Source organism: Poromitra crassiceps, assembly GCF_964638095.1.
Source record: "Poromitra crassiceps genome assembly, chromosome: 25".
Taxonomy (NCBI): domain Eukaryota; kingdom Metazoa; phylum Chordata; class Actinopteri; order Beryciformes; family Melamphaidae; genus Poromitra; species Poromitra crassiceps.
The window spans coordinates 9,551,063-9,568,267 of NC_139649.1; the positions used below are offsets into that span (position 1 = coordinate 9,551,063).

At 43.9% G+C, this 17,205-nt stretch overlaps 1 protein-coding gene across 1 annotated transcript; it reads left to right on the forward strand.

Annotated features, from left to right (window-relative positions):
- The first annotated feature begins 72 nt into the window (after positions 1-72).
- Positions 73-16,963, forward strand: LOC310798576 (transcription initiation factor TFIID subunit 4-like). Its single transcript, XM_083661118.1, has 15 exons — positions 73-1,408; positions 1,989-2,182; positions 2,640-2,759; positions 5,515-5,598; positions 5,832-5,954; positions 6,974-7,063; positions 8,204-8,434; positions 8,667-8,811; positions 9,270-9,375; positions 9,649-9,818; positions 9,910-10,040; positions 10,368-10,493; positions 13,678-13,734; positions 13,861-13,983; positions 15,620-16,963. The coding sequence occupies exons 1-15, from the start codon at positions 544-546 to the stop codon at positions 15,773-15,775; spliced, it is 2,721 nt and encodes a 906-aa protein (XP_083517244.1). The 5' UTR covers positions 73-543; the 3' UTR covers positions 15,776-16,963.
- Positions 16,964-17,205: the final 242 nt, after the last annotated feature.

Genomic DNA, 17,205 nt, shown 5'->3' on the forward strand with positions numbered 1-17,205 from the left:
TCGTTGTGCGCAAGCGCACGTCAGTCGGTAAGTAGCTCACTCACTTCTCAGAAGCTCGCAGGAGTGTGAAGATGGCGGTAGGCTCCGCTCCGCTGGACGAGCTTTTCGCGAACACAGAGGTGAATAAAGCGCTAGTTTGTCATCCTCTCCGGTCTCTAGACTCACAACAACTGTCGTTCCCGTGTCTCAGCAACAACCCCTGGGTTAGGCACGAGGCAGCCGGTAATCATATGGCTAGTTCCGGGACAAGGGGGTAGCGTAGCGCGAGCTAAATGTCCAGCTGGGACTTGTGGTCAAGACGGTTGCTAATAGCAGGTAACGTTTGTTACACTGTAACTACTAATGTTGTTTTGCTCCTTTTGTCTCTCCAAGTATATACACGAAAAGCAAGCACCATCCGGAGCTGACAGAGAACACCAGTAGATGTGTCAGAGAGTTTTGCCCCGCATCACACCAAGCTTGTTTCCGCTCCATAAACAAGTTGAAGCGCAGAGCAGAGGGGCTCTCTCATCATAACGAGATCCCCATGGTGGCGGTGCAGCTATGGACGCATCGTCGGCCAGCAGCTCGGACTCAACTGCGGGACACGGTGGCCGAAGCAAAACACTTGTTGTCAATGCCGCCGTCGCCGGTGTACCTCTCCCTAACCACCAAGCGAACGTAGTAGGCTCATTCTCAGCTCAGACTCTGAATGGAAGCCAAACTATGAACTCTCACACTTCAGGAAGCGCTGCAGCCCCCGTCGTCACGGGGACGACAGTGACAAGTGGCGCTAGTATTAGTAACAGCAGCGACCCTGTCACAGCTGTCAACAGTGGACCAGTGTTGTCAAAAGGGCTGGCCAATGCGGCGGCTATGCCCCCCTCATCCAACAACAGTGTAATTCAGACGCCTTTCATGAACTCCCAGAGTGCTGTCACTTCAACTCAGCCTGTGATCCACCAGGCAGCAGGAGGACCCACGGTGACTCTTGTCAGGCCGTCTATGCAAAACGTGGGGTCGTGTGTAACTTTGAATGGCGACAACAATAATACTGGCCCGGCTTTAGTTGCCAATACAGTAGGTCAGCTAGGTATTGGCAGCATACAAACTCCGCTGCTTGTGAACAATAGTCAGCCGTCCAACCCAGTGTCTGTCGGCGCAGCAGGGTCGCACACAATCAAGACAGAGCCAGCAGAGGCACCCAAAACAATCACACATCAGGCGGCTGCTGCAGCAGCAGCAGCACAACACGGCTTCACTCCGGGCGGGGTCGTCGGCGCTCCGAGGACTTCCACACCGGCGACGGTCGTTGCCGCCGGTCCGGGCGGGATCCGACCACAGATGGCGCCACAGATGCTGGCCCCGAGGCACCACCCCCCCGCCCCTCCGGGACAGCCCAGTATACATAACATCCAGCTCCCCCAAGGTAAGAACCTTTTTACTTCATTTCATGTAAAGTATTTGATGGAGACAATTGGTGATTTGCATTGCAATGCAATCTGTCATTAGCCCCATCATCTGCAGCACCCCTCTGTTGTAGTCGTAAAAAAAAAACACTGCGGAAAGAAACATTGTCACAGTTATTATTTCAAACTTGGAAGATTTCACAGCTCATTTGCTTTGCCCAAAGAGCTGTTCTCATGCTAAGCTGCTGTTTATGCTTCATTCCCTTGAAGTAGCTTCACATTCAGCAGCACATAATGGAAAGACACTGTTCTTTCTGTGTAAGAAAAGTATGGCGTGGTAACGCTACAGTAGGCCTACATAATCATGCAAACTTGTTAAAGTCAGTGACAAAATGGCTACATCATTATCCAAAAGCCCATGTTTGTGTGTTTTGCTTGACAGTGGTTGTTCAGGACCTTGTGTAGTGTTTCAGCTCTGCATTGTTTAATTTATTTAAGGACATAATTTTTTGACACCAGCTCCAGTCAGCGATTTCTGTTGATAGTCTTAATTATATTTCTGTGCCCAAGTTTTATCATGACTCTTTTGAATTGCTTCAGGGATGGTGCTCGTACGCAGTGAGAGTGGGCAGCTGTTGATGATTCCCCAGCAGGCTCTGGCCCAGATGCAGGCCCAGGCCCAGATGCAGGCCCAGGCCCAGGCGCAGGCCCAGGCCCAGGCCCAGATGCAGGCCCAGGCACAGGGAGCCATGGCCCCTCGGCCTGACACACCAACAAACATGCCCTCTGGCCAGGTAAGATCACTAAGGCCGGATGACAGAGTTTAAATCAATATCATGATAATTATACAGATTTTTCCTCTCTCAATAAATATTTATATGGTTCATGCATGCAAAACCATGTTAAATATCAAATTAATGTTAATCTCTTTTTAGCCGAATGGTACTGTTAGGTGTGATGTCAAACAAAACTGAAATTTTCAAATAATATTCCTACCATACCTCATTTTATCAGAGTTTTTATATAAAATGAGCTTGTAATCAAGCAGAAAGATGATGAACGATAATAGAATTATCATCCAGCCCGAGTCCAGAACCATCAGTCCTCAGTTCAGGCTCACCAGCATTCTGCTTGTCTTATTCCCTACAGCAAAATGTTGCATGAGATATAGCTCTTAATTTCAGCCTTTAATTATGATCAATTAATGTGTTCTCTCTATTAAGTCATACCATGCCTTGTTCCCCCCCTAAGGCCCCTGGGAGTCCTATCATCAGCAGACAAGTGGCCCCCAGCACCATCATCAGACAGGGCTCCCCAGTCCCCACATCAGTTTCTGCCACCACCACTCTTCACAGACCTCCTGTCCTACAGGTGACCCCAGTGTTTGTGTCACAATTTCTGATAATGTTCTTTTTTTTTGTCTTTTTTTTTCTGTACCCACCCTCTCTCTCATTCACTCATTATTATGTCCAGTGGTTTCAGTGAAAAAGAAGAAGAAAATCCGCACACTGATTTGCAGCTCCCAGAGTATTTGAATGGCTTAAAAACAACGTTTCGACCAACAGGTCTTCATCAGGCAACTTCAAACATTTCAAATGTCAGGTGGCAGGTATATATAGGTAGAGAGCCAGCCAGGTGACATCACTCTGACATCATCTGACAATCAGTCAATTAGAGCTAATAGTCAGCTGCACATGAAGAAAAATCAACAATTGGATACATTCCAAGATACAATTAGAATGAAAGAATATATACAGTGGACTAACAAGAAACATATTAAATGTGCAAATAATAAATCGATCAGAGACTCTGTTGTCTCTCAGTGGTTTAAGTGAACATCAGGGTTAGGTAGGTATTACTGTATGCACTGGAAGCTCAACCAAACCCCGTTCACACTGGATTAGTAACAAGGGAAATGTGCTGGTCAATGTCAGTGTGAAAGGTTTCCACCCTAAGTAGGTCAAATCCTGCTAAACAACCCTGGTCAGTATCAGGTGAGCGCTGGGTCAAACTCTGCTGCACTTAGTGTGAAAGCTTAGTGCTTAACCGATGTCACTCCATGTCTGGAGCACCGTCATGTCACCAGCCATGTTGTTGACCACAGATTCAGAATGTAAACACGCCTGCTTTGATGACACTGTAAAGTGACAGCCAATCAAACATTCCTGCGTATGAGGGCTGGTGTGATCAGCCAGTGTCCCATCAGGGCATTTTCCCCTGGAGAATATCAGGCCTAAAATGTCTCTCATCCTTCAGACGATATGTTATGTTTCTCATTTGCATGGGTTTATTGGTCATTCTGAACCTTGTTTTTATTTCCTAAAGTTACTGGAGGAGAGTGTGTGTGCAGGAGAGGGGGGGGGGGCTTTCATATATCCATATTTAATACATACAGTAACATCGGTTTCCGACTGTCGAGCCTTCTTTTGGCTTGTTTAGATTTTGCTTGTCAGTCAGCTTTTAAAATGTCAAACATTTAGAGAGCCTTAATTACACCACACTACTGTGCACACATGTGTTTCTGTGAGCGCTAGATGGACATTTTCGAGAGGAGATGCCAAGTCTACATAATGCAGTTCAATGGCTTCACTTCACACACTCGTGCAAAATATGAGACCACAATCTCAAATCAAAAACTCAAAAAAACAGTAAATAGACATAGAGTAATTTCTACTATAGCTTGAAATCATGAAAGCCTGTTGCAATTATTGTTACTAGCGACACATTGCTAACCCAGGTGGTTAAAGTTGACTTGTCATGGAAGGTTTATTTAAAAGCTAGTTCATTTAGAGTGGTTCACGTGAGTGCGGATGAGAACAGAGGCGCATGATTCACAATGTAAAAGTGAGTCCTATTTTCCACTGTGTTCCTTACTAATTGTGTCAGTGTGGTACATATATAGCCTATAAATTCATAGACAGTGTTAAATAGTGGATGTTTTCAACATGAACATGAGACATTCTGGTGCAATCTGAGATTAGAAAAGGTGTTTAGGCTATTAAGGAAGGTTTGTGAGGCATTTATTCAATTCAGCCTGTTCACAAGCAGTGATGAAACAATAGTCAACTAATTGCAGTTATTTCTTTAATTGATAATTCCTTCCTTCAGGATACTGTACCACAGGAGGCAGGGAGAGTGCAGAAGAAGTGAGTGAAGCAATTAACAGAATTCCCCCCGTCTCATTTGGTTTGTGCATAGGTTCAATTAAACTACTCATGGATTAAATGACCAAATGATTAATGGCAGTTTAAATCTGGCTCAAATGTGAACGTCATGCAGAAAGTACAAATCCTTGAGGCAGAGGGAGACAGACAAAACAGAATAAAAACAGGTAAGAGTTATAGTCAGGATTGCCATGGGACCATGAGATTTTAACTGTCGTGGCTTGTGTGTGGATTTAAACTTAAAAAGAGAAAATTTGATCTACAGGAAAATAAATATTTCAACGCAATACAGAATGCCCGAGAGCTTTCCTGCCTTATATTCCATTATATTTTGAATTGTCATCTAGTGTCAGAATTGTATGTTTTCCTTTACATAAATAAAGATATTCCACCATAAATTGATGCAGAAAAGGCATACATTGGTGCATAGAAATTACCCAGAATGCAGGCATGTTTGCTTTTCAAAAATACCTGGGGGAGGACCCCCAGACCCCCCCCCCCCCCCACTTAATGTGTCCCTCCCCAATGTTCAAAACAAAACCTACGCCCTTGGTCTGGATTGTGACACATCCAAACACATTGCATATCTATATTATTGTTGTTTTGTCAGCCTGTGTACCGGTGTTTGGTGGGTGAGGCCAACAGCGGTGATGCCGACAAGAGCAGGTGGATATCAGACAAAGGGCTGGCACAAAATGGAGAAATCTGGCTCATGCAGAACTCTTCCTCCAACAACCAGTTCATGCCACTGATTGAAATGGGCTATTTAAAAAAAAAAAAAGTAAAGTGTAGGCCTGTATTGTGTGCTGTATTTGAACAAGTTGGAAACGCCTCTAAAATACTTACTTGTGCTGTCGTTTGCAGAACAGGCCTTGAAGCCGCGGAGTGAGAAATGAGCGCGCAATATTTCTACTTTGTATAATATAAACGGCAAATGAAGGTGATTTTCTCTCTCTTTGCAGAGCTCAATGGGGGCCGCAGTACAACAAGGCATGACCCCCAGGACAGTCAGCCCATCAGCTGGGAACACGGTAACAGTGAGCCATGTGAGTTAACCCCCAATGGAGCAGGACTGGGTGTCTTCCAGAAACCTAACTGCTTATATAGTATAGTAGCATTTATAACAATCACTAGATAGACAGAGACGTTGAGATAGAAGACAAAAGCACAATACAAGGGGGGGGGGGGGGCTTTTGTGTATAGTATGTCTATATAAGCTTATCTAGCTGAGAGAATAGACTTTATCTCATGTCCTGCATCTGTTCTGCACTTCTGGTAGGAGACGCTGGAGAATGTGAAGAAATGCAGGAACTTTCTATCTACATTGATCAAGCTGTCTTCCAATGGGAAGCAGTCATCAGAGACGGTGGCCAGTGTCAAAGAGCTGGTCAAGGACCTGCTGGTGAGTGAGCCATCCACACAGCAAGCACAGTCTTCACAACGCTGGCTTTATAGAGTACTGCAGGGATTACATGTTTTTGTAGGCTTGCCCAGAAGTCCCTGCACTTCCTGGTTCTTACGTGTAAAAGTCAATGGGATTTTTGTACGGGAATTAGGTCTGTGGTTAACAAAAGTTTATGAAACAGCAAAGTTTGTGTTCAGCAAGAAAATCGTCACAAATGAGGACCGCTATTATGACTGTTTAAACGTTTTCTGAAAATCGCGTTGACACTTCGAAAATGACCTAATGTTTCATAAAGCTTTGTTAACCACACACCTTATTTCAAGCATTTAACCAAAATCCCCGTACAAAAATCCCATTGACTTTTACACGTAAGAACCAGGAAGTGCGAACATTCAGGTCTTCTGATCTCATTACTGCGGTGCTCTATTACAGATGAAGGAAAGCTATAAAGCTATGAAAGAAAATTAATTTCTAAAGAGAAATCCTCCACATCTTTGCACAGAGCGGGTGGACAACATCAACTATTAATCATTTGTACCAGCAAATATTAATTAATACATTCAAGATTTTTCTTGTCACTCCGTTGTACAAGTACGCCCGTGTGACATTCTTATGCTGGGGGCTCCGTTACAAGACAAGGTGCAGTAGGTAAATAAAGGTGGCAGGTACAAAATCACAACAGTTATAGTTATGTAAGTTAATAAGGCAAAGAGTTAAATAGGCCAAACAGTGTATGTACACAAGACAAACAGTAAAATAAGAAGAGTAATAAAGTAGTCAAATAGAATAAATAATAAAATAAAGTAAAAGAAATGAAGTGGCACCACTTGTCAGTGGAAGGTGCAGTCATGGCAGATTTTTCCGCGACAGTGTGCAAATGTCAATGACACAGATTTATTGCACTCAGACAAGTTATTGTCTGTGTGTGAGTGATTTATTTATTTATTTATTTATTTATTGAGGAGTATAATAGCTCTCTCACTCGTAGCTCTTTATACTTTTGTACTTGTGTGTAGGAAGGTAAACTGGATGCAGAGGACTTCACCAGCAGATTGTACAAAGAGCTCAACTCCTCACCACAACCTTACCTTGTGCCTTTCCTCAAGGTAAGGAAGCATGTTCTCCACGCTCTTTTTCATAAGCAGTAGAGTCCAGTAGAATGTGGTTTTATACGTCTATTCTCATGAACCTCAGGAGGAAACACCACCTCAGTACCTCCGGTGTTGCTAAACGTTGGCCTCATTTTTCAGATTTCCATCTCTCCCTTTTATGTTTTACCTTTTAGATAGAATACATATTTTAGATGCCCTGCATTTTACGTAATTATACTAACTTTTGGAAACGGCATCAGAGTCGATGCCAAACTATCTTGTTATCAGTAGCTTCGACTAATTTGTGGAACAAATTGTGGAACGATAACACTATCTTATTCCACACAGACTATATTCGGGAGGATAAACACTCTCTCACAGCTGAATGATTTGAAGTAACCATGCAGGACATTAGCGATTGGTGCTGCGTAAAGTGGGAATTCATATCTAAACACGGCTAGCATGCAGGTTCAGTGGTTAGTACCGTCTCACAGAAGAAGGTTGTGGGTTTGAATCGCTGTGTGGAGTCTGCATGTTCTTCCCATGCTTGCGTGGGTTTCCTCCGGGTGCTCCCGTTTCCTCCCACAGTCCAAAGACATGCTGTTTGTGTAGTATGGTACTGTATATAACATATAATCTAGTAAAATGATGTGTAGTATGTATATGAAGCATGTAACCTATATGATGTGTGTAGATAGATATATACAGTTTATGATGAAGGATGTATATGACATATGATGCTATGTAAATCCCTTTTAGACAAAATAAACAAGGCTAGACTAGACTAAACAAACCCAACTTCTCAAGTGAAAGTGAGCCTACGCATTGATTTGAAAATGTGTCAGTCAGGAACTACTTTTCATCCACAAATATAATAATGTAAGCCTTTATACTACATACTATTTTATGCTTACATCTTCGTCCCATAAATCTCCTCCGTGAAACAGTTTAAAAGTTTGGGGTTAGATATTGTAACTGACGAGCGATTGAATGGTGTCTACAAGGTAGGTGTGATAATGACTTGTAACCATCCACAGCCATTTACATAAGGGAGAGAGGCCAGTCTGGAAAATGAGGCTAACTTCCACCAACACGGGAGGAATCTTTTAAAATGACATTTGAAATATTATCTGTCCACGTGTGTGTGTCGTTCAGAGAAGCCTTCCAGCCCTGAGGCAGCTCACTCCAGACTCAGCAGCCTTCATCCAGCAGAGTCAGCCCCCCCAGCAGCAGCAGCCCTCTGGTCCAGCCTCCACCGCCGCCTCGCCCACCCCCACCCCTAGCACGGTAGTCCTGGGCAGCCCGGGCACTCGCCTCACTGCTCCACTCTCCAGGCCCCAGCTTCAACCATGTGTCAGCAAACCAGTGCAGCAGACTCCCTCACTGGTGAGCTGACAACTCAATTGCAACTCGGATCATTGTTGTGAGATCTTGCTCAAAACCTCCAGTTGAATTATTATATAAAATGTGATGCTCAAACCATCAATGCTCAAACAATTTCCACACTGTAAAAAAAATTACACAATTACACATAAAAAAAAAACAGCGATACTGGTTGCTGTGGTGCTGTTCTCAGTGATAACGACTTCATCTTCCCTTTGAAACTTAACCCTTTCAGGTTCGTCAGCCTCAGCAGCAGGCAGCAATGTTGAGACCTCAGGTCACCATGGCGACAACCCCTATGGTGACCATCAGGAATCAGGCTCCTGGCCGCATCATGATGGGACAGCCACCGGTCCAGCACCTTAGACAGCTGCAAGCAGGTGAGGGTGTGAACCTACCAACCCCTGTGTGTGTGTGTGTGTGTGTGTGTGTGTGTGTGTGTGTGTGTGTGTGTGTGTGTGTGTGTGGGTGTGTGTGTGGGTGTGTGTGTGGGTGTGTGTGTTTGTGTGTATGGGGAGGGGGAGGGGGCCCCATACACACACACACACACACACACACGCACTCGCTGAGACCTTAACAACCACAGCACAGTTGTTTCTTTACCATCTTCAATCACACAGGTGTGTGTGTGTGTGTGTGTGTGTGTGTGTGTGTGTGTGTGTGTGTGTGTGTGTTTGTGTGTATGGGGAGGGGGAGGGGGAGGGGGCCCCATACACACAAACACACACACACACACACACACACACACACACACACACACAGGGCAATAGTATATTTAATGTGATTGGGTGTACTTCATCAACCTGTCTCTCTCTCTCTCTCTCTCTCTCTCTCCCAGGTCCTGTGGTGAGGCCGGGGGTGCTGCCTCCTTCTAAACAAGTCCCCGCTGCAGCCTGGTCTCTTGCTCAGAGGAACAAGCTGAGAGAGGCGGGCGGCACTTTCAAGTAAGAGCAGCAATAACAATTTATAATTCATCTTGATCTAAATGTTGTTTATCAATCAGATCATCGTTATTTAAATAAGGTAAACATGCACATCTTCGAATGATGCTGTTCCCCTCTGGGATCATCACTGACATACAGTATGTGTGCCCTTGTTTTGACCATTTCAATTCAGTTTCAAGTTTCAAGTTTAGCGATTCAGATTTTATGGATTCATCATCATCATCATCAATTTAGTTGTTTTTACGAATTGGCGGACTGTGTTTCTGTGTCCAGGGACGATGACGACATCAACGACGTGGCTTCCATGGCCGGAGTCAACCTGTCGGAAGAAAGCGCCCGTATCCTGGCAACCAATTCGGAGCTGGTGGGAGCGGTGACGCGTTCCTGTAAGGACGAGGCTTTCCTCTCCTTCTCCATGCTGCAGAGGAGAATGCTGGAGATAGGTGAGGAAAACACTGTTATACACTAATATCCATCCATTCATATATCCCTTTCCAAAGCCTTTCAGTGTGTCTCCGTGCTTCTCTCCTCCAGGCAGGAGGTTCGGGGTGACAGAGCTGGGTGCCGAGGTGGTAACCTACATGTCCCACGCCACTCAGCAGCGGCTCCAGAACCTGATGGAAAAGGTTTCCCAAGTGGCCCAGCAGAAGAACTTCAATTTTAAGGTTTGTTTACAACCTCACTATGGGCAGACCCACACTACAAAGATTTTTTTTTTTTTTTACACCTGATATAGATTTAGCATTAACCAGTCTGTTGCAGACAAATATCAACATCAGGATTTTCAGAAATGTGCAGAGACTGACTCTAAAAAGTCTTTTGTGTTTAGAAACATTGTGTTCAGCAGTCAAATGGCAGCTAAATGTGGTCAAAATCTTGAAGCGTTTTCGTCTGTGTACGCGCAACAATCCATCATGTGCTGTAAATATCATGGTCTTGATTCCCCTCTGTCTTTGCCGGGGTAGCATTGTAACACTGCCCTCTGTTGGCAGGAGGAAGGCTGCTATGAGCAGAGCAGTGACGTGCGTGCCCAGCTTAAGTTCTTTGAGCAGCTGGACCAGTTGGAGAAACAGAAGAAGGAGGACCAGGAGAGAGAGATCCTCATGAAGGCAGCTAAGGTACAGCATTACCATAAGCTTCATCTCTCTTCACAGATATCCTCATTTAAATACGACAGAGAGTGTGTGCGCGCGCAGGCCAATGTTGAAATGTTTACATGAAGTGAATGAGAAGAAAATGTGACCCCTGCACAGACATGACAATGTGGAAAACTTTATTTTGTCGTTTGTTTCCAATATCACCAATGGTATTTTAATGATAATCAAAAATCAAACGTGTCCCTCAAACAGACACACACCGACAGCAAAGAGAGAGTAACGGCCAAGTTATAGCTACTTTGCGGCCAGGTCCGCCGTGGTCCGCGTGACGTAAATGTAGTCATCGGAGGGTGTGCGCGCCGCGGCAGGCTCTGTGTGGACGACCGCGTACCTCACATTCTTTGTGACCGCGCGGACATGTCTGCAGTAAGTACGTTTGAGTAACGAACCCACCACTGGTCATAAGTGATTGAGAGGGATTATTTTTCATGAGTCTGTACTTTTTTAATTCTGCTTGCATACTGTGCCTTTAATATTAAAGTCCCTGGAAGCCAAAATCCACAAAAACGTTCTAACTATGTTATTTAGGGTCTTATGTTAGTAATTTTGTGCCTCCGAAATTATTATACATTACTTTCAACCCAAAGCCTTAAAATCGCCACTTTTCTACAAGATTCTACAAAGTACTTCCTCATTGAAGACAGCAGTGCGCGAGGTGCTAAAACGCAGGAGCTTATGACGTCATAAGCTCTATATAACCTTTGTACACGCGCGCAATCCGCACCCACCTATGGCAAGTCCGTTCTTTGCCCCCAGTGACAGGCTCCCTCGCTGTCCGTCTCCTTCCCACTCTGTCTGCCAAGCGCTATGCTTGTGAGATTAGCAAGGTGTCGGGTTTCAGGCGATGCGCTCCTCTCTCTCTCTCTCTCTCTCTCTCTCTCTCTCTCTCTCTCTCTCTCTCTCTCTCTCTCTCTCTCTCTCTCTCTCTCTCTCTCTCTCTCTCTCTCTCTCTCTCTCACTAGTCGAGAGAGAGAGAGAGAGAGAGGAGCGGACAGGGCAGAGACGGACAGAGATCTCTTCCTCTCGGAGCAACGCGCGAACACACACACACACACACACACACACACACACACACACACACACACACGGTGTGTGCACTCATCTCTCTTTCTTTCTTTCTCCGTTTCCCTCCGCCCCTCTCTCTCGCACTCTCCGAGAGACAGAAATTTCCCTGCTGTAGATGGGACACGCCCACACATTCCGCGGGAGAAAGTACACTCTAAAAAATAATGAAATCTCATGAGTTTTGCCATGGCTGTCAAACCTAAATTTATATACTTTGCGACGTTCATCATCGTTCAAATTTGGCTGGTGGCTTATTAACATAGGGTCCTGTGATGTGATTAACTCAAAATGCTAAATAATAAAGAAATATTTTTGGTTTCCAGGGACTTTAAACATCTTGTATTAAAAAAAAGAGATGGGAGATGTACCTGGTGGCTCAGTGTGTAAAGACCCATAGCATTCACTACTGACCTTGTGGATGCAAGTTCGACTCATAACCTTGTCTTACTGTATATAAATACTTTAACCTTTAACTTCTCTCAGGATGTCACACCTCACTGAATATGTCTAATAAAGCGGAGAAGAAATGAGAATAAAATGCTCACCTCAGGCATATGAGAAGACATTTTGCTTTAGTGTTTGCTTAATAGCTTCTCCAACTTGTTTGCTTGCAGCCAGGATAACAAACACCTGGTCTCCATAACAACATCGTCTTCTAATTGCCAGGGAGATCTTAATGTTTTGACAGATAAATGCATTTCTGTGATAAATGTCTGGTTAAAAGATTCTTTGTTTTTGTTTTTCTCTTTGAAATAACAGCTTGTGCAGCCATCGAAACATGCATCTCATTGCCTTGATGTTATCATTGCATCCTGCAGGCAAAACGCACTGGATGTCTTTTCAGTTTAAATCAATATTTTACCATACATTTTACAGTACCATCTGTTATTCAGTTTTAATGTCTATATCAAGTAAAGCCCTGTTTCCAATAATAGCCAGTCGTCTAATAAGTGCTCTTTTGTCCTGGCAGTGGTGGTTGTGTCTTAGTATTCTACAGCTTGGATTCTCCAGAGCCACATTCATATTCTATCAACTTTCAGAAAGGTGTCCTGACATTGATTTTTCCTCGCCCTTGATTTGATGTATTGATGTTGGAAAGTTACCAAACAACTTATAACAAATGTACAGTAGCGTGCGATATGTCAAATGGCACTTCAGAAGAATTTATAACACCAATTGAAATTCCAAGAACAAACTGACATAAATCATAAAATAACGCGTTGATTTATAACCCTTTTATAGAAACAAATCATATGGGTACAGAAATAGTGCAAACTAAAATAATAAATGGGTGTTAAGTGCAACTTTTATGTAATCGTTTCGGCCAGCATTGGTCAAAAAGTTGTCCATTTCAAAATGTTCTGTAATAATGATGTGACTGAAATCACTGGAATGTCAATTGGTATGTAGTCTCGCTGGCCAGCCTCCCCTCCCTACCGTGAGAGGAGTCTGGCGCCACGGAAACATGCAACTGGGATAAGCCCTCCCGTGCTCTACAGCTGCTCCCCATTGGAGCGACTGTTTCAGTGGCTGCCGGATGTCCGCTCCCGGCTTATTACAACCTCTGTCATTGGCTCCGACCATGTCAATCAGAGCGGCTTCCGCTCCCTCCTCCCTGTGTGTCGCTGTAAATAGTGCCCTGCCGCCTCAGCGAAAACAACAACGCTAACTAGCTATCAAGCTAACGGCAGAATCCTACAAGCTAGCTCGTTGCTACACGCTGAAAACGGCAAGTTGGATTGTTGGAAACTATTTTCCAAGGGCCCTGCTGCTAAGCACCGCCCATCGCAATCCCACTATGGAGACCTGCGGCGCCAGACTCCTGTCACGGTAGGGAGGGGAGGCTGGCCAGCGAGACTAATGGTATGTGACTAGAATTATCGGAGGAGCGCAGTCTTTGCCAAAAACCTGTATTTGTTGTGGATTTTTTTACTTTAAAAATTTTCTTTTTTTGCTTTGCATTGGATTGCAGATGCAAACTAGATTGTGGATGACCTCACCAAAATAAACTGGCCTTTATTCTTGCTTCTGCCCTCGCCATCAATAACTACAGTCATGTGTCTTTCTCTTGACTTTGCAGTCTCGAGCTCGCCAAGAGGACCCGGAACAGCTGCGTCTGAAACAAAAGGCCAAAGAGGTAGGATCAAAGTGGATGGAGGTGTTCATCAGTGTCTGCTTCAGTGTGTTTGTGTGTATTTGATCCTAGTGTGTGTGTGTGTGCGTGTGTGTGTGTGTGTGTGTGTGTGTGTGTGTGTGTGTCCAGATGCAGCAGCAGGAACTGGCTGACATAAGACAGAGGGAGGCCAACATGACAGCTCTGGCAGCCATCGGCCCCAGGAAGAAGAGGAAGGCTGCGGATTGTTCATCCTCTCCTTCTGCAGCCGAGGTAACAGCAGCTACAGCACTTCACCTACCTTTATTGGGGCATTTCCTTATTAGCGATTAAACAATTGCCGGTTTAATGATACATTTCCTGGTGGTCAGTATTACCGTTTAAACATTTTATTATCATTAAAACTGTGTTTGATTGCCACACTTTAAAAAGCACGCACGAAAATACCGTCCCACTATCAATATCAAGCAAAGTTAGCAACAGTCTCCCAGACGCAAGCGAGCAGCCGTTTCATCTCTAGTCCTTATGCCAATTGCAAATTGCCTCGCAGACGCCTCCAATTCAAGATCAAACACAACTCGTCAACATACGCAGGTGGGTAACTAAGGGCAGACTCGGTTGGCTGTCAGCGCACGTTTCATAAATCCATGTCGGATTTTCTTATTTTCCTCTTATTGCCTCGTGCAAGAAAAATGTTCATGCATGAGGCCTGATATGAGTGTCATCATATTGCAGATGTTGTGTCTGTGCCAAGTTACCACTACTTGGTTATTTGGGTGTGAGGTTCAGCAGTGTTTGCAGTGCACTGCAGCAGATTCTTGCAGAGTTTATTTTGAGACCTGTATATTGGGTCTGTAAAAACTAAAATGCTATCCTCCTGTATCCTGCTGAATTTCCTGTGTGGTCAGGCGAAGTTGGCCATCTGGCTAACCTGTAGATGAAGGTTATGTCTCTGCGTGCCTCCGGGTGGAGTATGCGTGCTATTCTTTGAGGAATTCAAGCTGTGACTTTGAGGAATGTGTGAGGGCTTTGGGTGGGGCATATGTGATGTAAGGGAAGAAGCACTGATTGTCTTTAATATCTGTTTTTTGTCTTTTTCTGTGCTGGTAGCGCTGCTATATAATAGCTTGCTGTTGGTTTGCATTTGCTGTTATTGCTATGATTTTTGCAGATGCACCAATATGAAAATTCTGGCCAATACCGATAATCGATATTAACGTTGCTGTTATGGCCGATTACCAATTCAGATTCAGATTTACTTTTATTGCCACGGTAGGTAATAAGATTACATACAAGGAATTTGAGGGTGTGAAAAAAGTGCAGCTGTCGGCGAGCTCGGTCCTATGGCTAAATGGATAAGGTGCGCGCCTTCCAATCTGAGGACTGGGGTTCGACTCCCGGTCGAGCCACACACATTTTTTATAAAACATTAGGGTGAGACATTAGGTTCAGGCAAGTACAACAATGTGGTTAGGGTTTGGGTCTGGTTGTCGTTAGATAAGAAAACCCTAACCCTAATCTTAACCACATCTTTTTTTACTTGCCACACGTTTTCAGGAAGAAGCAATTGCGGCGACCAATCAAATGAGTTCAGGGCGGGGTTTTCCCGGCCCATACTAGGAAGAAATGTTACTTGGTGAAATCAGTTTGTGTGTGCTGCTATGTGAGTTTACTTTATTTAGTTTAGTATGTTTATTTGTCAGGGACCATGTGCAAAAGATAACATTGATCTCAAAGAGAAAAGATGCTTTGCACCAGACTATAGCAATTTGCTAGTTTCCATCTGTAGTCCCAGGGCAGGTAGCCATAAAATACAGCACAAATAATACAATTAATTAACTGTCTTTTAAGTAGATGTTTTATTAAAGAACAAAAGTCAGCAGTCCCCCCCCTCCTCTCTCTCTCTCAGGCCACTTCCTCTATGTCTGGTGGTGCTGGTTCTTCGGGGTCCAGGCCCACGCGGCAGCGCATCACACGTGTCAACCTCAGGGACCTGCTCTTCTGTCTGGAGAACGAGAGCTTCACCAGTCGCTCCCACTTCCTCTACAAGGGCTTCCTCAAATAGCCTTGATGTCACAGAGGAGAGGAGGAGAGGGAAGAAGGGTAAAGTGCCTGGAGAGACCAACCACTCCCACAGCGGATGGAGCGCAAGAGACTCTGAGAAATGAAGAGGAGCGTGGCAGTGACTTGAGGGCTCTCTAGTTCTGGTTTTCAAAGTGGACTTTGGTTGTGCAGTCGCTCGGCTTTTCATCCCTGGCTCTCTGCCTCCCTCAAATAACGTCTAACTGTTTTCCTTCAGAGCAGTCGTGGACTAACGCCCCTTTGTAAAACTTATTTTAGCATCCCCATTACAAGAAAGTGTAAAAAAAAAAAGTTATTTTATGTTTTTATGAGGAAGGATTTTTGTATGAACAAAATGACTTACTGTATAAGTATACACTGTAACACAATGCAGTCAATTTTATTTTCTGATTGTTTGTATGTGAATTAGTTTTTAAAGCAACAAAAATCTTTTTTAATATACCACCAACTAATTTTTGTTTATTTGACAATTATTTTATTTTTTCTTAACTGAATTAGTTTGAACTCCAAACTGTGTAATCTACTGAGTTGCCTTCCTAACTACAAAATAAGCCATATAGCACCCCTGAGCATTTAACCTAGCTGTTGACTCGTGAAGCAGTAGCTTGCTCTACCTCTGTCTGTCATCTCCCTTACTTTGCTTGATTTCAGAATTCAGCATATTTATTCACTAAACTCAAGTTGTTTAGTTATTTATTTGATTTCATGCGTGACACCGCATCTGTTTCATGTAGCTCAAATTGAAACTTCAATGTTCACTTATTCACATAGGATTTTTTTTATTTGTAAATCAGTTATTTGACATTTATAGATTTTTAGGTCTGAGATGTCTTTAAGCCTGTAGCGATACCAAAAGTACATCTACCTGAAACGGATGAAAATATTTTTCTAGCTGCCCAACAATATACATTTTTATTCTGTGATTGTCGACTGGCAATGTCCCTGAATCATTTCTTTATCATGTCATGTTTTGGTGCGCTATTGGACAGCCTTTAGCATTTTGCCATCTACAGTACGACTTCAGAAACTGGGGGTTCTCTTTATTCCTGTATATTTGTAAATGTTACACCTAAAGTTTTACACAAGGTTTTGTATAGATTTGAAAGAATTTACCCATACATTGAAACTCAAAACTCAAATCTTCTCTATTGAAAAGTTTGAATAAATCATGATTTTACAGTAAATTGATTTTGTTGGGTGCATAGTTTTCGGCGTGTGCAGCAGAGCCGTGTTTCTCGTGATGCACTAGGGGGCAGCACCACTTCACCAAAACATCTGGATGTGGTCTCACTGAGGCTGTACAATTGGAAGAGTTGTGTAGTGGAATTCCATCGGAGCCCCACTCCAACCCTGTCTGTACGTGGCTAATGTAACTTAATCCACTAACATCTGTATAGCCACATGTAGTGTACA

Coding starts and splice junctions, on each gene's coding strand:
- LOC310798576 (XM_083661118.1), top strand. CDS start 544: ATGGACGCATCGTCGGCCAGCAGCTCGGACTCAACTGCGGGACACGGT. Junction 8,812..9,269: donor CCTTAGACAGCTGCAAGCAG/GTGAGGGTGTGA, acceptor TCTCTCTCCCAG/GTCCTGTGGTGAGGCCGGGG. Junction 13,984..15,619: donor CCTCTCCTTCTGCAGCCGAG/GTAACAGCAGCT, acceptor TCTCTCTCTCAG/GCCACTTCCTCTATGTCTGG.